The sequence below is a fragment of the Vicia villosa genome, linkage group LG3 (genome assembly GCF_029867415.1).
Source record: "Vicia villosa cultivar HV-30 ecotype Madison, WI linkage group LG3, Vvil1.0, whole genome shotgun sequence".
NCBI lineage: Eukaryota > Viridiplantae > Streptophyta > Magnoliopsida > Fabales > Fabaceae > Vicia > Vicia villosa.
In genome coordinates, this window is record NC_081182.1 from 117,527,844 (window position 1) to 117,550,062 (window position 22,219).

General features: G+C 36.9%; 1 protein-coding gene across 1 annotated transcript; it reads left to right on the forward strand.

Moving 5' to 3' along the window:
• Positions 1 to 2,972: 2,972 nt before the first annotated feature.
• Positions 2,973 to 9,558, forward strand: LOC131662389 (1,4-alpha-glucan-branching enzyme 3, chloroplastic/amyloplastic). Its single transcript, XM_058932161.1, has 20 exons — positions 2,973 to 3,409; positions 4,444 to 4,515; positions 4,756 to 5,480; positions 5,557 to 5,729; positions 5,815 to 5,904; positions 6,062 to 6,137; positions 6,248 to 6,355; positions 6,631 to 6,721; positions 6,801 to 6,902; positions 7,020 to 7,122; positions 7,280 to 7,417; positions 7,539 to 7,610; positions 7,702 to 7,806; positions 7,899 to 7,976; positions 8,059 to 8,169; positions 8,280 to 8,360; positions 8,487 to 8,591; positions 8,745 to 8,830; positions 8,932 to 8,986; positions 9,080 to 9,558. The coding sequence occupies exons 1-20, from the start codon at positions 3,111 to 3,113 to the stop codon at positions 9,110 to 9,112; spliced, it is 2,703 nt and encodes a 900-aa protein (XP_058788144.1). The 5' UTR covers positions 2,973 to 3,110; the 3' UTR covers positions 9,113 to 9,558.
• The last annotated feature ends 12,661 nt before the right edge of the window (positions 9,559 to 22,219 follow it).

Sequence of the window (22,219 nt, forward strand, 5' to 3'; positions counted from 1 at the left end):
TATGGGGGATGTATAATTTGGACGTCGAAGTCCGGTACTAAGGCCATTATTGGCCATAACCCTTTCTATCATGGCAGTTAAGTTATTTTCCGTAGCCAGATTTTCTCTTCTGACTTTCTGAACGATTTCATCTAGGTGTTCGTTCCTACCCACTATCCTTAATCTGGGTCTTACTTCCTCCATCTCCTGTTGAACAGGAACAACTCTTTGATTCGAAGCCTCCAAATCTATTACTTGGTTCCCTTCGATTGCCGCTGTTCTTTGTGGGGCAACTACATTATTAGTGGTTGTCCTAGACGGAGGGACCACATCTTGAATACGTTCTATAATGGGTCCTTCTTCTCGATACAAGGGCTGCTTGTCCTTTCGTTTAGGGTATGGAACTCCCATGAAATCTGCCATTCGATTCATCTGAGATGATATCTTTTGGAAAATCTCCACATTCTCTCGATTCGTACTAGTAATATTTGTTGCTAGTGGATTTAAAATTGAAGCCAGTTCCTTGGCCAGGACCCCTAACATATCATGGTTGCTTGCATCCATTTCTTGTCGGAATGCTGCTTGATTACTTGTGGTGAAATTGGGTATTTGGGCAGAGAAGCCAGTATTTTGTGCACTTCGACCCACTGAACCAACATTTGGCGAAAACGTCGCATTGTTAGTTGTAGTATATGTAGGTCCTGCCCCTCGTACGCCTGTTCCATATGGATATGGGATTCCGTATGGGTAGTTTGGCCTCCATTCGAACGCAGAGTTCGACCCTGGGTTGAATAAGTTATTTGCAGCATTTGTCAAGAAAAGTGGTATCTCGTTTGCGCTTGTAGATGCAGGTGCGGTAGTCGACACTGAAACTGGAATAGTCCCTGATGGTTCTGTATTATTCTCAGGTATAGCCTGGGAACTATCCGTGGGTCTCGATCCATTTGGACCCGGTGTATCCCGCGCTCCTTGAGTTGAAGTCGAAACGTGCACAGAATTTGCCGCTCCTGATCCTGAGCCTTGTTGGGGATCTTGATCTCCCCCTGCATTGGTCGTGACGACCATTTTCCTGTTGTACCTTTGTTTGGGAATCGGTTGTGCACTGTTTGTTAATTTACCGTTCCTAAGGTTCATACAAGGTCTTGATATTGTCTAGACAAAATAAAACAATTGATTAAAAAAACTGCTTGACACAGTCCCACTGGGCGTGCCAATTTGTTTACGGTGATTTCCGGTAAACAACCGCTAGTCTTCCAAACTATAATAAATATGATTTGGTTACTCGCAGGATCGACTAGATTGATCCTAGGACATAGTCAAAAAAATTGTTATTCGAACCATGTTTATGATTTGTCTTGAAAATAAGAATTACTCAATCGAAATAATAAAGGTTAGCAATCACTTAGTTATACACGTAAATATAACTCCAGCGAAAGGTAAGTCAAGATAAAACCTAGGACAAAAACTGTAAAATTGCAAGAATCTTAAAGTGCAGAAATGTTAAATACTTCAAAGATAAATAACATGAAAATAAAGAGTGCAGGAATGTAAATGGCAAGAAGTAAACGAAATGCAATAATATCGAAAGATACTTGAAAATAAAGGAAAATACACATGTATTAAAATGGTGGTGGTGTCATACGTACATTTCTCAGTGAACTCTTTCTCTTAACACTTGATACTTGAGTAATATGTGAGTGATTTGTACAAAATGAACACACTGAATCCTAACATTAGAACCCTTATTTATACTAGTTTCGACCTTAGCGGTCCTACGCTAATCTAATGCCACGTTTCTCATGAGAATCCTCGGAAAGCCATCTGTCTCTGGACAGTTATGAAAACTTCTTCGAATTTCAAATCCTCCCGCCTGAATCCTCCTTCGACGCGTGGCAATATAACTTAACATTAAAATACCACGGAAATACACTAAGCATCAGTACTTAACACATTTCGTAAAATTTGTCTAAGTCTCGAAGATATACACTCCTACTAGTTTCAGCATTCACTATCTTCGTTATGACTTAAAATTCTTCATTCTTGAAACATGGCCATCAGGAGCCATTTTATCTTCAAAAGATGGTCATCAATAACCACCTCCTTCAAATTTCAGACCTTCGAAGGACATTTCTTCCTAAACGAAATCTTCAGCTAACAGCTATATATAGATTTAAAATATTTCATCACATATGAAAAAAATGAAAGAAACACTATTATCACTGTAGGACAAATTTATTCTCTCATTCAATATCTAATTATATATTCATGTCTTTTTTTTTAAGTTACAGACTTTTATAAAATCAAATATATAAAATAAATTGATTAATCAAATATTTAAGAGAGGAGAAAGTGTGTGAGATATATTTAAAATAAACTTTTTATGAAAAAGGAAAAAATAGTGAGATTTTAAATTGAAATAAAAATTGTTGTAAAAATAGTTTTAGCATCGGATTTATTAAATGAGATGGATGGATTGAATCCATCCATATAATTAAATGGATGGATTAGATTCAATCCATTAAACAATTTTTTGTTTAATGGATGGATTAGATGGATAAAATATTGGACGGATTGGATGAATATTTCCTTAATAGATTTTATTGCCATCCCTAAATAAAACTACTATATTTAATATTTTTTTAAGTATCACATATTTCTCAAATAGAAATTTTTTTATGAGATGGGAGGAGCATGAAATTATCTCATTTAATTTGGTTAACTTCGACTCGTGTTGCATTTGATTAGAACATAACTTTTTCGAAAGTAACAAATACATCAAATTTAGTTGATAGAATTAAGAGGATTGTCATAGCCTTAGTTTAATCCCTTCTTATTTTCAAAATATTTTATTTGATAGTATGTTGTATTGAATTTGAGTATCTCTTGTAAACAATTTAATAAAAAATTCATATATTTATAAAAAAACAATAAAAAACATTTTTTAGTCCCACATAGGAATTCTTATAAAATAATAAAAAGTCCTAGATTTTACAGTTTGTGTCTATATTCCTTGTTCCCCGAGTTGACTCAAAAACCTCTCTAGAACCCAACCCAACACAACACTGAGTAGCGCATTCTTCGCTCCTCTGTCACTGTTTTTTCACTTCTTCCTTATCCATTCTCAAATAACAATGACAACAACTCTCTCAATCCCACTCAACATCTTCTTCTTCCATCAAACTCAATCCACACCCTCTTCTTCACTTCTTCACCCCCAAACAGTTACCTTTTCCCGCAGAAAAACCACTCTAAAAACCGCTTGTTCCGGTTCACAACAAAACCCTCAACAACAACAAAAGCAGAAAAAGAAACAGTTTAATACCGATTCCAATGACACTGATTCTGATGGTGAAAAGGGTTATGACCCTGTTGGGTTTCTCGTCAAACGTGGTATTACTCATAAAGCATTTGCTCAGTTTCTTCGTGAGAGGCAAGTGAATTGAATTTGAATATTGAAATTTGGTTGCTGTTTTGTAGAATTTGTGTTTGGATTATCTGGGTGTGTTTTGTTTTTGTGCTTCTGTTAGAAAGTTTGAGTCTTTAGTAGAAGTTGTAATTGTTACTACCCTTCATTCATTCTCATGTGGAAGTTACACTCTATGTTTGGGACTCACAAACAGGGTGTCATATGTAATTTCTCAAATAAAGAAGGGCCTGGGGATGATGAATAGTACAAATGGTTTCATATTGAACCTTTATGTTGCACTAAAATGTGGGCTATTGCGGTCCATTTAGCCGCAATTGTAGTTGCAATACAGTTAGTTGCAGAGACCACGAAAGCACTGTTTTATTAGGGCCGCAATTGCATCTGTGAAAGCATTTTAAAACCTGAATTACAAGTGTTTTGGATCAGAATCAGAATTATGTGTGAATTGAGGTGATGGACTCCAGTGCTGCAACTCTCCGATGCGGTTGAACGGGGGAACGTGCAACGTTAGCACTCCAACGCCCAAGTCAGGGAAAGAGTCCAAAAAGAAAGAGGTGGAGTGAAATATCAAAAGTGTGTGTACCTTAAGCTTTACGCACACGCATGTGGATATATGCATTTGGATTGAATAATTATTAGGCCCTGTTTCGGAACGGTAGATCGACTTCCTTTATTGGGCCTTTGTTTGATTCCTTGTGCAAAATGAATTCCATAGGAAAAGGTCCTACCTTGTTGCTCTGATGGCCTCGAACACGAACACCTTCCGTAGGAGGATGCATGCGAGTTTAAACCAAAAAATGCACATATTCAAGGATTTACTCAGTAATTATCCTATAATAAGTTTGGCAATGTCATGAGCAGTGAAGTTGGTGTAACTATCACTGAATAGAAATGTGCAGAAAAACTTGTTTGTTTTCAATTTTCGCAGTTGGTGCTACTGAATTACATAGCTATGTTAGGTACCTACTTTTGTTTCTTGGTGTGTTGGAAATTTGAAGCAGGGAATTTTAAGATGCTGGTTTTCATTTGTTTTGTAGATATAAAGCGCTGAAAGACCTGAAAGACGATATTTTGAAACGGCACATGAACTTCAAAGAGATGGCTTCTGGGTTAGTTCTATTACTTGGCGTTAACTTTAGTGTATTACTGTGTATTCTGGTCATCAGCTATAAGCTGCATTTTCCTATGACATTGTTTATGTTTGTTTCCTATATGTTTTTGAATTTATCGATGTTATGGAATTGTGGTTATTTAAAACTATTGATCATGCTTTTTAGATTTATTTTACAAAGTTGTCGTTGTAAAATTATGAGGTTCCTTTTTTATTCTTCTTTATTATGTCTGTTCAGGTATGAGTTATTGGGCATGCATCGTCATCCAGAACATCGGGTGGATTATATGGAATGGGCTCCAGGAGCTCGCTATTGTGCAATTACTGCCGACTTCAATGGTTGGTCAGCTACAGAAAATTGTGCAAGAGAGCATTACTTTGGTCATGATGATTTCGGATACTGGTTTATTATTCTTGACGATAAGCTTAGAGAGGGAGAAGAGCCGGATGAACTATATTTTCAGCAGTATAACTATGTAGACGATTATGATAAAGGGGATAGTGGAGTCACCATTGAAGAGCTTTTCAAAAAATCAAACGACGAGTACTGGCAACCGGGAGAAGACCGTTATATAAAAAACCATTTCGAAGTTCCAGCTAAGTTGTATGAGCAGATTTTTGGTCCCAATGGACCTCAAACAATGGAGGAGTTAGGACACATACCGGATGCAGAAACAAGGTATAAGGAATGGGCGGCAAAGAATGGACCTTCCCCTTATGCGGTGATTGATGATGGCAAGAATTACGACATATTTAATATAAAAGTTGATCCAGAATGGCAAGAGAGGATTCGTGCACTGAAGCCTCCTATATTGTATTGGCTCGAGACACGTAAAGGTAGGAAGGCGTGGTTGAAAAAGTATATTCCTGGTATTCCTCATGGAAGCAAGTACAGGGTTTACTTTAACACTACAAATGGACCATTGGAGCGAGTACCTGCTTGGGCTACATATGTGCAGCCAGGTAAACCTTATGATCGATTAATTTTTATTTGTTTGTGCTTTACTGATTTAGTGTCATCCGAACGTCATGCATTCAGAGTTAGATGGAAGGCAAGCTTATGCAATTCATTGGGAACCACCTCCTGAAGATGTATACAAATGGAAAAATCAAAGCCCGAAAGTTCCAAAGTCATTGCGGATATATGAAGCTCATATTGGAATCAGTGGATCTGAGCCAAAAATATCCTCGTTCAATGATTTTACAGACAAGGTTTCTCAGTTTTTTTTTACTTAGTTAATTTAAACCATTATACATATCTCCGGTATGTTACAATTTTATTATATACTTAATGCAGACTCTTCCGTACATAAAAGAAGCTGGATACAATGCAATCCAGTTGATTGGAGTTGTCGAACACAAGGATTATTTTACTGTTGGTTACCGAGTAAGTTAAACGTTGTTGTAATTCTTAATCAGTTTTATAACTGTAATTATATCTTGATTAAGTTCCTTTAGAATTTCGTTAAGTATCAAGGAATGCACAAGGGGAGTTAGGAAAATTTAGTTTGGAACATGCTCAAACTTCTATCTTATTGGTGCAGGTTACCAATTTTTATGCTACTAGTAGTCGATATGGCACTCCTGATGACTTCAAGCGATTAGTCGATGAGGCACACGGTGAGTAGATATTTAATCACAACCTTCATTAGTATTGAACACCGAGACAGAAAAACATGCTGCTGGATTCTATGACAACTGTTTTGCTAACTCTGCTTTTGCCTGTATAGGACTAGGATTGCTTGTTTTCATGGAAATCGTCCATTCATATGCCGCTGCAGACGAGATGGTTGGATTATCATTGTTCGATGGATCTAACGACTGTTATTTTCATTCGGGTACCTTTTCACGCTGCTAGAATCTCTTTAATTAGTTACACTGCCGAATTAATTTCCTTTGATACTCGGTGCACCTCAGAACACACATACATGAGCTATGAATAAGCTTTTGTTGTCAAGTTTATAAAGCTTGAGTTTGGAGCATTCGTATAGTTGAGAGTTTGAGCTTGTTTGTTCCTTAGAAAAGTAAAGTGCTGAATCGAACTTTTCTACGCTGAACTCTGTCTTTATTCGAAAACCTGTAAATGCCAATTGTGATTTGACTTTTTGAATAGGTAAACGGGGACAACACAAGTTCTGGGGAACCAGAATGTTCAAATATGGCGATGTTGATGTTCTTCATTTCCTTCTATCAAACTTGAACTGGTATATGCATTTGCAAAGCATAGACGTTGTATACCAGTTGTTATAATTTATAATTGCTCACGAGGCGATGTTTGAACAGGTGGATAGAGGAGTATCAAATTGATGGTTTCCAGTTTCATTCACTTTCATCTATGATATATACTCACAATGGTTTTGCTTCTTTTACTGGTGACTTGGAGGAGTAAGGCCATTTCCGAACTTCGCTTCTTATTATTTATTAACATTGTAGGTATATTTGAAAATGTAGAACATAATTACATTGAAAATTGCATTGATTACAAATTCTACTTTCATTCAGGTATAGCAACCAATATGTTGACAAAGATGCACTATTATATCTTATCATGGCCAATGAGATACTACATGTTCTTCACCCAAATATCATCACAATAGCGGAAGACGTAAGATTTCATGTTCATTTCATTTATATTATACTGCAATATTTTCCTTCCCGTTTCAATGACCTTTCCTTCGGTGCCTAATTTAATTCCTCATAATTAGTGATTATCCTTGATCTTCACCTTGATTTGTATAATATTTGTATTGGTTATTGATCAGGCAACATATTATCCTGGATTATGTGAGCCAACTTCTCAAGGTGGACTGGGATTTGATTACTATGTAAACCTTTCTGCCCCCGAGATGTGGTCAACTTTTCTTGAGACTGTTCCTGACCATGAATGGAGCATGACTAAGGTCGTACTCGAATATAATCGATGATTTTTTTATTAAATGTATTTGTTGGTTCCTTTAGTATTACTCAATTTAAAAAAAATGAAATTCAATAATTTATTTGCTGTTGCATCTCAAACTGCAGATTGTTAACACATTAGTTTCAAAAAAGGAAAATGCTAATAAGATGCTCTTGTATGCAGAAAATCACAACCAGGTATGTCACCCTTTTTTGATTTCTTGAAGATCTGCGAGGTTTATATTTCAGGTGTCATTATGGATCTAACTTTTTCTAATCTTGTCGCCAGTCCATATCTGGAAGGCGGTCACTTGCAGAAGTATTGTTCGGTGAAATTGACGAGCATTCAGAACATTATAAGGAGTCTTTATTGAGAGGTTCTTCATTACATAAAGTATGCTTAACTAATTTTCCATTTTTCTATTTAGAAGTGAAGACATGAATTTAAAAGTTTGAGTTCAACGTTTTTTTATACTTTTGTGCCAGATGATCAGATTGATCACGTTAACAATTGGCGGCCGTGCGTATATGAACTTCATGGGCAATGAATTTGGGCATCCAAAGGTAAGGATTACTCCTTTTAAATATCACAACTACACTCCTCCTGTTTGTAACTGATAATGTTTTAATGTTTTACCTGAGCCAGAGAGTTGAGTTTCCAACGTCAAGCAACGACTACTCATATTCGCTTGCCAATCGTCAGTGGGATCTTTTGGAAAAAGATGGAGTTCACCGTGATTTATTTACCTTTGATAAGGTCTTAATTCAATCCCTTTTGTTATATTTCTATTCCTTCTCACTAGTTATATTTGTAACTTGCCCTTAAACAAATGGAGATTATGAAATTACTTGTTCTATTCTTTTCAGGACATGATGAGGCTTGATAAAAATGAGAGAGTGCTCTCGCGCGGTTTTCCATCCTTTCACCATGTTAATGACAGTTCAAAGGTACACCGGTTTTTCACACCAATCCTATCAAACTGTTTTCATAAGTTATTTTGGAAATAAGCTGAAACAGCTTATGGACATGTCACATGTACTTATTATTGTATCGTACTATCGTATACCATGCAGGTCATATCTTACGTCAGAGGCCCCCTACTCTTCATTTTCAATTTTCATCCAACAGATTCTTATGATAGTTACACAGTTGGAGTAGAAGAAGCCGGGGAATATCAAGTCAGTATCAGTTCATAGTTAAACATGAAACTTCACATATATCTTATGTTTTTTCCCCCTCATGCACTGATTATTTATCCGAACTCGAATATTTAGCATTTTTTAGGCTCGTTGAAGGTAAACTAACTTTGTCGAAACATTTTGGTGATACAGCTAATTTTGAACACGGATGAAATAAAGTATGCCGGTCAAGGGATCCTTAGAGAGAACCAATATTTTCAAAGAACTATAAGTAAAAGGTACTCGTGCTTCTTGAATCTCCTCTTTGGTTGTGTCCTTGTCGTTATTGTTGTTTCTGTTTTTGGCTTATCGTATTTTGATGCGGAACATGTGTTGACAGAGTGGATGGCCATCGAAACTGCATAGAAGTGCAACTCCCTAGCAGAACTGCTCAGGTTGATAATTTTGTTGCTGTTCTTACATTTTTGTTTACTTCGCGAATTCCATATATCAACCTAATCACATAAACATTTTTGTTTATTTTTCAGGTTTACAAGTTAAACCGCATTTTGAGAATATGAAGCATGCTATGCTGCTAGTACATCTTTGGGGAGTATCTTTAAACCAGAAGTTGATCACATTTAAAGACTGAAAACTTTCTTTGGCATGTTTAATGTTGTAAGAAAGTTAAAGGGAGAATATGATCCTCAGCATACCTTTATGCATGGTAATTCAATGCATGGTAATTCGGAACAAATGGATCATAGATTCATGAAGATGCATGGTACTGGAATAGCTCTGCTAATTGATCCATATACCACAATTCCAGAAATATGATAGGTTATGTGAAGAGTTAGAAAATCTAGACCAATGATTTATGATATAGTCTTAGGGGGAGGAACTTATGTGTATAACACTTTATTTTATAGTTTTCAATATATATTCATATAGTAAAGTAATATATTTAATTGTTCTGAGATTTATTGTACCTTCTAAGTTATACCAGAATCATATGTATATTGATTCAGTTCAGTTATAGGAAAAACATGTGGATTTCCTAATTAGAGGGTGGATCAACTATGGTAGATGGATTATCATATTAGTATTAATTCATATATAGTTGGTGTAATTCTTTTTACACTTCTAATCAATCATAACGGTTAGATCATTAATCATGTTTAGCCTTAATCATAATTACTTAAGTATGGATCATACATCTGCTTATTCATATGCCAGAGTTGTGAAATTGCCTGATGGGAAACTAGTTTGACAGTGAATTTGTTTGTAAACAATGGTTTTCCAAGAGTATAATAAGAAATTATGTGTATAATAAAGTTTCTAAATCAGATATAAAATTAGGGGAATACTCTTTCCACTCTGGAGAGTGACACATATTCCTGAAAATTCAATAATGCTTTTAGTTTGTCTAGAGATGCATCTTCAAACGCACCTAAATCACACAAGTCCTTCGAAATTCAGCCACACACCTCATTTTTCCCTAAAACAGATCCGGAGATGGATCTCCGAATATTATTTTGGTGTATCCGGAGATACATTTTCGTAACACCTCTGATGCTTTATAAGTAGCAACCTTGTCATAAATTTGATATTTTTTTAGACCAACATATTTTAGGTCTGTTGTAAATATTGGACTGTAAATAGTAATTGGTAGTATTAGTAATGAGGCCCATTAGTCAAAGCCCATTAGGTTTTCTATTCTCTCTTATTTAAGCATGAAGTTACAACATTGTAATGATAACTTTAATATATCAGTGAAATATTATACAACATGGTATCACGAGCTCCCGAATTTGGGGGTGTCACTTCCGCATAAACCCTAGCCGCCCTTGTAGTGGAGTTTTTTTTCTTTTCATGGCAGGTCGTCTTTGCACTCCTGCAACTCCAATCACCACCAAAATTTCCCAGTTTCATCGTCCAGCCTTCCTGATTCCGTTTTTGTGAACAAAATAACAGTCCAACATACTTTGGATTTTGGGTATTTTTTGGGTTTTTCTTTGTGAGTCAATACATATCTGTAGTTTGTTCATCTCGATTGTCCCTTCAATGACTGAGATTATTAACAAACAACCACCTCCACCTCCACCTCCAACAAATCCACCAGCCCCATTTAATGCTAAGGATTTTTTCGTTCAAAAAGGTTATTGGCTTACCGGCAAAAATTATTTTCAATGGTCTCAGTGTGAATACAAGATTACACTCAAAGATGTTTTTGATTTATGGCAAACTCAAATAAGCATTCAAACAACAAGGCGGCAGCAGAAAACTCAAAGAAAAACAAGCATTGATCACTCATGATAGTACAGGTTGATCTATTATACTTATAGGTCGACTCAACACAAGCAGATCAAGAAGAATGCAGAAAACCAGCAGTTAGGTCGACCTACTGTCAACCCAGGTCGACCTAAAATGGAGAAAATCCATATACTTCTGCTAGGTCGACTCACACATCATCTAGGTCGACCTAAATTGATGAAATTCACATACCAGTCTGCTAGGTCGACCTACACAACAACTAGGTCGACCTAATCTGAGAAAATGTCCCCAGAATGCATTTGAAGAGGATTCTGGTCGACCTACTCCTTAAACAGGTCGACCTAACTGGGAGCAAAATTCTGCAAGCTCTGCTAGGTCGACCTAAGCACTACAAGAGGTCGACCTAACTGATCAAGAATGCCAAAAATTCTGTTTCTCTCATCTCCAACTGTTAAGCTATCATATATATTGTCCAAGGTTCATTATTCAAAAAACAACACCAACGACTGAAAGATACACAAACGCTTCTCATCTTCGTTCTTCATCATCTCCAACACAATTACACATAATCATTCTTGCGTTGCGGGTTAGTGATGAGTTCGATAACATCCATGGAACGGAATTGAAGATTCCTAGTGGGTGAAGGTTTGTGGGGTTTGTTGGTGAATAAAATCTGCGGGTTTTGTCCTCCACGACGGGTGGTTCTTGGGGGTTTTTATCAAGAGGCGTTCATTGAGGATTCGGCTGAGTGTAACGATTGAGGAACGGGGAGTTCAAGGAATCAAGACACTGCAGAAGGGAATCAAAGTGAAGCTCTTGGATAACCTTGATCTTGTTCAAGATTAAGGGGGAAGAAGATTCAAAGGATCGACATAATTGGTTTATCGTTTATCGCTTTGTTATCTTCTTTGTATATACTACTTTCAACATTAATGAAAGATTACCCAATTTCAATTTGGAATTGGGGGCAGACGTAGTCGTAGCGAGGACGATCGACGAACTGCCTAAACAAATATCGTGTTCTTGTCGCTTTTACTTTTTCATTTACATTCTGTTCATATTTGGTTATAATAGCAAATTGATCAACGATTCGAGTGTTAAGATTGTGAATTAAGAACTTACATAAACATCACAATCCACCACACATTGAATCACCTTCAATTTGATCATTATCACCAAGTGTTTGTATATTTGTTTCTATCAATCTTACTGCATTGCAAACATTGTCCATCATACAAGAAGTTAATCTGATTTTCAATAAGAGCAACGCTTTGATTCTGCAACGTATACTCTTATCACTTACCTCAAGTCTTTGACTGGTTTTTTAAACACATATATAATCATTTCGATAGTGGTTCGGAATAGACGCGAGTCGATTCAGAATCACTTCCGCTGAAAAGTCATTTAACTCCGTAAAACTGTGAACGATCTATTCACCCCCCCTCTAGATCCTAAGGCCAGCGTCTAACAAGTGGTATCAGAGCTCTGGTTTATTCCGTGCTACGTGAAACACTTATTGGAAAGATGGCTTCCGGACCTAAAGGGGCTCACAATAGAGCTCCAGTTTTCAACGGTGAAAACTATGGCTATTGGAAGGATTGTATGTGTGTCCACATCAATGCAATTGATAGGAACATCTGGACAGCTATTGTCAATGGTCCCTTTCAGATCACCATGACAAATGCAGCTGGTGCAGTTGTTCCAAAACCAGAAAATACTTGGGATGCTGAAGATGAAAAGAGATATGCATACGATTGGAAAGCGAGAAACATTCTAATCTCAGCTCTAGGAGTTGATGAATACTATCGCGTTTCCCATTGTAGATCAGCTAAAGCTATGTGGGACACATTGCAAGTTGCCCACGAGGGAACGGATGATGTCAAACTAGCTAGGATCAATACGTCAACTCAAGAGTTCGAACTCTTCCACATGAAAGATGGTGAATCCATCGAAAACATGCAGAAGAGATTCGTTCATCTGAAAAATCGGTTAAATTCTCTTGATAGACCTGTTTCCAATGCAGTTGCTACTAACAAAATCTTAAGATGTTTGAACAGGGAATGGCAACCCAAAGTTACAACAATAAAGGAAGCAAATGATCTAAACACTTTAGACATCACAACTCTATTTGGTAAACTAGAGGAACATGAACAACACCTTAAATGCCTTGACATGCATGAGAAAAGGACAAAGAAAGAAAAGAACATGGAGAAAGAGGTAGAGAAGAAGTCAATAGCTCTAAAAGCTTCGAGCTCCAAGACCTCAAAACGAGAGCCAAAGGATAGTGACACAAGTGATGACGAAGACTCCGATGATGAGGAAATGGGACTGTTTGTGCGAAGATACAACAAATATCTAAAGAAAAATGGAGCAAAACATTCTGACAAAGGCTTGATCAACTATAGAAAGCAATCAAACATGTTCAAACAAGATGACGACAACAAGGGAAAAATCAAAGGTCTTTGCTTCAATTGTGGGAAAGCCGGTCACTACAAACCGGATTGTCCATACCTTAAGAAAGAAAAGGAGAAGAACCAAAGCAAAGGTCATAACAAATCTAAAAGAGCCTACATAGCATGGGAAAGTGATTCATCTAGTGAAAGCTCATCAAGCGATGAAGAAGAATCAGCAAACCTTTGTTTCATGGCTCATCAAAACAAGAAAAAGAAAGCTGTAAGTCATCTTAAACCTGAACTCGTAGATAAGGTATCTCATTCTCAACTAAAACTTGCTTTTGAAGAATTACATATAGATGCAATTAAAGCTTTCAAACTTTTGGCCTCAAATAAGAAAAGTTTTTCATATCTTGAATCAAAAGTTGAGAAAACCGAAAAGGATATGGAAGCTTTAAAACAATCTATGCTAGACATTCAAAAGGATAAAGTTGAAATAGATCCTACATCATGGTTTGGTTGTGAGACATGTCACATTTGGCAAAAAGAAGTAAGAGATCTAAAAGCCAAGTTAGACAAGGCTCTACAACCAAAAGTGACTTTTGCGGTTGATCCAAACAAGTTCAAAAGATCGTATACTCCTTTATATAGTAAATACACTTTTGTACCAAAAGTATCAACTAGCAAAACTCCATATTCTCATCATATTACCTGTCATTATTGTTGCAAAAAGGGACATACCATTGAAAAATGCAAATTTAGGAGAATTTTAGTTCCTAAAGGAGTATTTCAATGGTTGCCTAAGTGCAACAAATTGTGTACTCACCATCTAGGACCCAATGAAGATTGGGGACCTTCCACTCTAATTTAATCTTGCAGGAAAAGTGTCTTGACATTGCCGAAAGGTTGTGGTTCCTTGATAGCGAATGTTCAAGACACATGACTGGAGACCTATCTCTTTTCGTTGAGTTTCAAGCAAAGAAAAAGGGGTATGTCACCTATGGAGATAACAATCGGGGAGCCATACTTGGTAAAGGAAGTGTAGTACACGTTTCTTTTGATGAATCTTATGCAAAATATGTCGAGAAAGGTCTTTCATTTAATGGTGCAGGTCCATCCACTGAAGACATTGTCAAGGATAAGGAAGATGAGAATGAAAGTATTGTAAAGAAAGATGCTGAGAGAGAGAAATATGAGTCTCACAATGAAAACGAAAAAGAAAGCATCTCAAACAATGAAGAACTTCCCAAGGCCTGGACAAATGTGAAAGACCATCCAATTGACAATATAATATGAGACATCTCAAGGGGCGTTACAACACGCTCAAAGATAAGTAACTTCTGTCATCATTTTGCTTTTGTTTCACAAGTTGAGCCGAAAAACGCTAAGGATGCATTACTTGATGAGCATTGGCTAATGGCCATGCAAGAAGAATTAAACCAATTTAAACGGAATGATGTTTGGGACTTAGTCCCTCATCCGGGAGATCATCAAGTAATAGGCACTAGATGGGTTTTTCGTAACAAACTTGATGAAAACGGTGTTATTACTAGAAACAAAGCTAGATTAGTTGCCCAAGGTTATAATCAAGAGGAAGGTATTGATTATGAAGAGACATACGCTCCTGTAGCACGTCTCGAAGCTATTCGCCTCTTACTTGCTTATGCTTGTTCTAAAGACTTCAAACTATTCCAAATGGATGTTAAAAGTGCCTTTCTAAATGGCTATATAAATGAAGAAGTCTATGTTGCTCAGCCACCCGGCTTTGAGAATTACATGTATCCAACTCATGTCTATAAGCTGAAACGTGCTCTATACGGTCTTAAACAAGCCCCTCGGGCTTGGTACGAACGGTTGAGCAAATTTCTCCTTAGTCAAGGGTACTCTAGGGGTAAAGTTGACACTACTCTCTTTATTAGAAGAAAAGATAAAGATATTCTCTTAGTCCAAATTTATGTAGATGACATTATATTTGGGTCGACTAATGCAAAACTTGTCAAAGATTTTTCTAAGCTTATGCAGAGTGAATTTGAGATGAGTCTCATGGGTGAGCTAAATTTCTTCCTTGGCCTACAAATCAAGCAACTCAGTCATGGAACGTTTGTGAATCAAACTAAATACTGTACGGAGCTGCTCAAAAGATTTGGAATGAGTGAAGCAAAAGAAATTGATACACCTATGGCAACAAATACTAATCTAGACAAAGATGAGAAAGGTAAAGAGGTTGACGTGAAATTATACCGAGGTATGATAGGTTCACTATTGTATCTTACTGCCTCAAGACCAGACATTATGTTTAGTGTGTGTATGTGTGCAAGATATCAATCTTGTCCAAAAGAATCTCACTTGAAAGCTGTCAAAAGAATTCTGCGATACTTACGTGGAACTACTACATATGGCCTATGGTATCCAAAAGGAAATGAGTGTCATTTGGTAGGATTCTCCGATTCAGATTTTGCTGGCTGCAAATCAGATAGAAAAAGCACCAGTGGAACGTGTCATCTATTCTCAAATTCATTGATAAGCTGGCATAGCAAGAAACAAGTATCAGTTGCATTATCTACTGCTGAGGCAGAATATGTAGCTGCTGGAAGCTGCTGTGCACAAATATTATGGCTCAAGCAACAACTTCTTGACTTTGGTATTAAGCTTGATCGCATACCTATCATGTGCGATAACACAAGTGCCATAAACTTGAGTAAAAATCCTGTCTTACACTCACGTACCAAGCATATTGAAATAAGACATCACTTTCTACGAGATCATGTAGAGAAAGGAGACGTTACATTTGAACATGTAGAAAGCAAGAAGCAACTAGCTGACATCTTCACCAAACCTCTAGCAACGGAGCAATACTTCAACATTCGTAGGGAATTAGGGATACTCGATATCTCTAATTTGGGCTAATTACGTTTGTTCTCTCTTAATATTATTCCTTTACTTTATATATATATATATATATATATATATATATATATATATATATATATATATATATGTTCTCTTTGCTAACATTTTTTTAGCGTAAAGGTAGTTCATCATCTAGCCAGGCGTCATTCCACATTGATTAAAGGCTGCCATTAAAGTTGAGAAAGCGGTAACATTATTGTTGTTCACTTCCAAAAATATTATTGATACTATAATATGCTATCAATTAACATGCTTATAGTGACTTCATGCATATATCGTTCTTGCTCATTTGACTCTCATGCTATCACTGGCTACCTTTTTATGAATGCTAGCATTTTATCTATGTTTCTCCTGTTACTCTTCTATTTTCGTCGTATTTTTTTGATGTTGTCAAAGGGGGAGATAGATGCTGAGTGTACGGGGGAGCCTTGTTGAGAGATTGCCTTGTTGAGAGATAGATGCTGGATGTACGGGGGAGCTTTGTTGAGTCTTTATCCCTTACCACCAAAGCTTCGACTAATGGTTTGCCATCATCAAAAAGGGGGAGCATGTGAATACAAGATTACACTCAAAGATGTTTTTGATTTATGGCAAACTCAAATAAGCATTCAAACAACAAGGCGGCAGCAGAAAACTCAAAGAAAAACAAGCATTGATCACTCATGATAGTACAGGTTGATCTATTATACTTATAGGTCGACTCAACACAAGCAGATCAAGAAGAATGCAGAAAACCAGCAGTTAGGTCGACCTACTGTCAACCCAGGTCGACCTAAAATGGAGAAAAATCCATATACTTCTGCTAGGTCGACTCACACATCATCTAGGTCGACCTAAATTGATGAAATTCACATACCAGTCTGCTAGGTCGACCTACACAACAACTAGGTCGACCTAATCTGAGAAAATGTCCCCAGAATGCATTTGAAGAGGATTCTGGTCGACCTACTCCTTAAACAGGTCGACCTAACTGGGAGCAAAATTCTGCAAGCTCTGCTAGGTCGACCTAAGCACTACAAGAGGTCGACCTAACTAATCAAGAATGCCAAAAATTCTGTTTCTCTCATCTCCAACTGTTAAGCTATCATATATATTGTCCAAGGTTCATTATTCAAAAAACAACACCAACGACTGAAAGATACACAAACGCTTCTCATCTTCGTTCTTCATCATCTCCAACACAATTACACATAATCATTCTTGCGTTGCGGGTTAGTGATGAGTTCGATAACGTCCATGGAACGGAATTGAAGATTCCTAGTGGGTGAAGGTTTGTGGGGTTTGTTGGTGAATAAAATCTGCGGGTTTTGTCCTCCACGACGGGTGGTTCTTGGGGGTTTTTATCAAGAGGCGTTCATTGAGGATTCGGCTGAGTGTAACGATTGAGGAACGGGGAGTTCAAGGAATCAAGACACTGCAGAAGGGAATCAAAGTGAAGCTCTTGGATAACCTTGATCTTGTTCAAGATTAAGGGGGAAGAAGATTCAAAGGATCGACATAATTGGTTTATCGTTTATCGCTTTGTTATCTTCTTTGTATATACTACTTTCAACATTAATGAAAGATTACCCAATTTCAATTTGGAATTGGGGGCAGACGTAGTCGTAGCGAGGACGATCGACGAACTGCCTAAACAAATATCGTGTTCTTGTCGCTTTTACTTTTTCATTTACATTCTGTTCATATTTGGTTATAATAGCAAATTGATCAACGATTCGAGTGTTAAGATTGTGAATTAAGAACTTACATAAACATCACAATCCACCACACATTGAATCACCTTCAATTTGATCATTATCACCAAGTGTTTGTATATTTGTTTCTATCAATCTTACTGCATTGCAAACATTGTCCATCATACAAGAAGTTAATCTGATTTTCAATAAGAGCAACGCTTTGATTCTGCAACGTATACTCTTATCACTTACCTCAAGTCTTTGACTGGTTTTTTAAACACATATATAATCATTTCGATAGTGGTTCGGAATAGACGCGAGTCGATTCAGAATCACTTCCGCTGAAAAGTCGTTTAACTCCGTAAAACTGTGAACGATCTATTCACCCCCCCTCTAGATCCTAAGGCCAGCGTCTAACACTCAGTTCATCAGACACACTCTAAAATGCTGTGACATGCTTGATCATATTGAAGGAAATCATCCTCTGGTTACTGCTCTTAACTTCCCTTCTTGGGATAAAGATGATTATGCTATTATTACTTGGCTTTGGAACTCCATATCTCCTGAAATTAGTAAAAATTGCATGTATCTCTCAAGTGCAAAGGAAATTTGAGATTATCTTCGTCGCAGTTATTCCATGAAACAAGATAGGTCTGCTTGTTATGATTTAAAGAGAAAAATCTTCAACATTAAGCAGGGAAGTCTTTCGGTCACTGATTATTTTGGAGTTCTTAATGGTTTTTGGATTGAGTTGGATCAATATTAGAATTTGAAGATGGAGTGCAGCAAAGATACTGCCACCTTGAATACTGTTGTTGAGCGGGATATGATCTTTGATTTCTTAGCAGGCCTTATTCTTTAATTTGACCGTATTCGGGTGCAGATTTTGGGTAAGGAAAAATTTCCTGATCTTAATGAAGTTTTTTACACTGTTCGGAGTGAGGAGACCCGTCCTCAAGCTATGCTTCATTAACAGTCCCCAGATGTGTCAGCACTAGTAGCTAGCAAAACAACAAGACAAGGACCACCACCATCATCATCCAAGAACGGTCGTGCCAAATTCTATTGTGAGCATTGAACCGGCTAGGGCATACAAAGGATATGTGTTTCAAACTACATGGGAGAGAGCAGGTTCTTAGTCGAGGAGGAGATTCTCGTAACATGCACCACCATCAGGCACATGTTGCTACACATGCCCATAATACTGAAAGCTTTGAAAAGAGGAGAACTGATCTTTCCTTCTTCAGTCAGAATGATATGGAATAGTTGAAGTCTATGCTTGACTCCACGAGTAAGCCTTCTGGTTCTGGATCTCTAGCATTTACTAGTAAGAGTTTGTGTTCATGATCTTTTACTGTTTGTGGTAATATCCCTAGGAATGCGTGGATTCTTGACTCTGGTGCTACTAATCATATGACATTTGATTCCATATTAATATGCTTTTATACCATACCTTCGAGTATTCCTTATATCACTGTTGTCGATGGCTCTCATGCTTGTGTTGTTGGCACGGGAAATATTGACATGCAACCTCCACTCCAGTTGCAATCTATGTTTCATGTTCCCACATTTTCCCACAATTTAATTTCCATCCATAAGCTTACCCGTGATCAGAATTGTAAAGTAACTTTTTTTACGTCCCATTGTGTTTTTCAAAACCTTACCACAGGGAAGATGATTGGAATTGCAAAGGAAAAGGAAGGAATATACTACTTTTCTAAAGACCATCCAAAGGTGTTGTCCTCCTATCTCCAGTCTCAGTCTTTCACTTTAGTCTCACAAATTTGGATTTAGCACAAGCGTCTCGATCATCCTCTATTTTATATAATTAAGTCTATGTTTCCGTCATTGTTCTTACACCATTATGTTGAATCTTTTAAGTGTGATGTTTATCAGTTGGCAAAACACAATTGTGTTACTTTTCCTTCCAGTTTTTATAAAAGTGTTGAACCTTTTGATGTGATTCATTGTGATGTTTGGGGACTTGCCCCTACCTCTGATATTTTTGGTGCAAAATGGTTTGTCTCATTTATTGATGATTGTACTCGAGTAACTTGGATTTTCTTGATGAATACTAAATCCAAAGTACCACAAATATTTATCCAATTTAATAATATGGTAAAAACACAATTTGGGAAAGGTATAAAAATAATTCGTTCTGACAATGGTAAAGAATATGCCAATCATACCTTCTCAAACTTCACTAGTAAACATGGCATTATCCATGAATTCACATGTGTTGACACCCCACAACAAAACAATATCGCATAAAGAAAAAAATTGTCATTTAATTGAAGTTGCTCGATCTTTCCTTTTTCAAATGTTTGTTCCCACCTCTTATTGGGGGGAGGCAAATCTTACTGCTTCCTATCTGATTAACCGGGTCCCATCTCGAGTGTTAGGTAATAGTAGTCCTGCTCAATTTATGCTCTCACGTTTTCCATCTGTTTCTATCTTACATACTCTTTGTAACACCCGTTTAATTGATGATTATGTGATTATGTGCTTAATTGACATTATGTTATTTTATTGGGAGATATTCGTAATAATATGATTTAGTTAGAACTATTTAGTTTATTGGGCCTAAAATTAGAGTTAATAGTGGTAGCAATTGGGAGATGTTGTTTTAAGCCAATTAGCACATTAAGAGTTAGTAAAAATAACAAAAACAAGGAATTAGAGTGTGTAGAGATATCAGAAAATCGGAAAAAAAATTAGAAGAGAAGCTTTGTGAAAGAGAGAAGAGAAGAGGAGAAAGCTAGGTCAAGTCCCAAAGTTGAAGCTAGAGTTGTCTTCAATCCAAAATCTAAGGTAAGGGTGAGATTCTTTCATTATAAGGGTTTGTATGAAGATAGGTTATGGTGGGGATTTGATTGTATGTCCTATTATCCATGTTTGTATGAGAGTTGAAATCTTGATGTTGATGATGAATGTTGAAAATGGTAAATGATTTGTTGAGTATTTGTTGTATTTGATGTTAGTGCTAGACCTGAGAAATTGTGGATTAAAAATGGTGTTTTAAGGTTTGAGGAATGGGGTTTTAGAGGTTTAAGGGGATGAAGTTCGTAGCAGAAAAATCTGGGAATTTTTGGTTTCATAATAGCGGGAACCGGTTCCTGATTTGGGGGAACCGAGTTCCTGAGAGGTTTGGGAGTGAGGAATTGATTTTAATTGGATGGGAACCGATTCCTGTTTTGGAGGAACTGAGTTCCCTAGCCTTCTGTTACGTTATTTATTTGCTTATTTGGATGGGAACCGGTTCCCAGATTTCAGGAACCGGGTTCCCCTGTGCAAAAATTGAAATATTTTGTTTTAACTTCTAGGAACCATAACTGTTGACTTGGGTGTTCGTTTGACGCACCATTTGAACCTCCGAGGAGCTTTAATCAATGCCTATCTAATGAAATTGATTTGAACAATTATTGAGAACTTTCTAGAATTGTATTTTCCAATTTAATGATGTTGTTGTTGCCATAGAACTTTGGCATTGAGTTGATGTTATTGAGACGATGTTGTTGTGTGTTGTGAATATGTCTTTTGTGGACGTGCATCATTGAGTCGCATCCATTGCATAAGTGTCTATTAGCCTGAAAATGGCAACGGCTATTAGCCTGAACCTGAAAATGGCAACGACTATTAGCCTGAAAATGTCAGCGACTATTACCCTGTAATGGCAACGAAGATGGCCCAAGTGGCAATGTTTGAGACATGAGTTTTACTCCAGATGGTACCACATGCATGTGCATAATGTCAAGTCGCATATTGAGTCGCATTTTGAATTGTTAATAATTATGAAGTGAATGCTATGATGTGTTGACGACATAGTTGTGAAATTGAATATGATATTGTGAATGGTTAATAACATTGTTGTTGTGATGAAAGTTGTTTGTGATGAGAAGTGGTGAACGATGTATGATCTTTTCTTTTCTATAAGTATTATCATACGTTCATTTATATTGTTCGATATTTCACCCCTTCTATTTCAATGTTACCCTTTGTCGGTAACGTGCATGTAACGATGAGGAGTAGCCGTTTACCTTCATAGCTCGAGTCGGTGTCTATTGCTTTGATACATAGCACTCGGGGGATTTGTCATTTGATTGCTTTATGTCGTTGTGCTTGATTGGATTTTATTATTGTTTATGGATCATGTGGTTTAATTGTTGGCATATTGGCCATGATGTTATAACTTGAAGTTTATGAGTTTCAAAGTTGTTTTGGTTTTGAATGACTATTGGATTATGATTCCTCTATTAATTGTGTTATGTATCTTTATTAATGAGCTTGCATGAGATTTTGTTTAAGTTGAAAATGTGACGCCTCAAATGACATTGTTGTCTTTGAGATTTTGCACTTTGATTTCTTATTATATTGCGGGGTAGATTTGGGGTGTTACACTATTGAGTCTCGCATGTTTGGTTGTGTTGATTTTGTT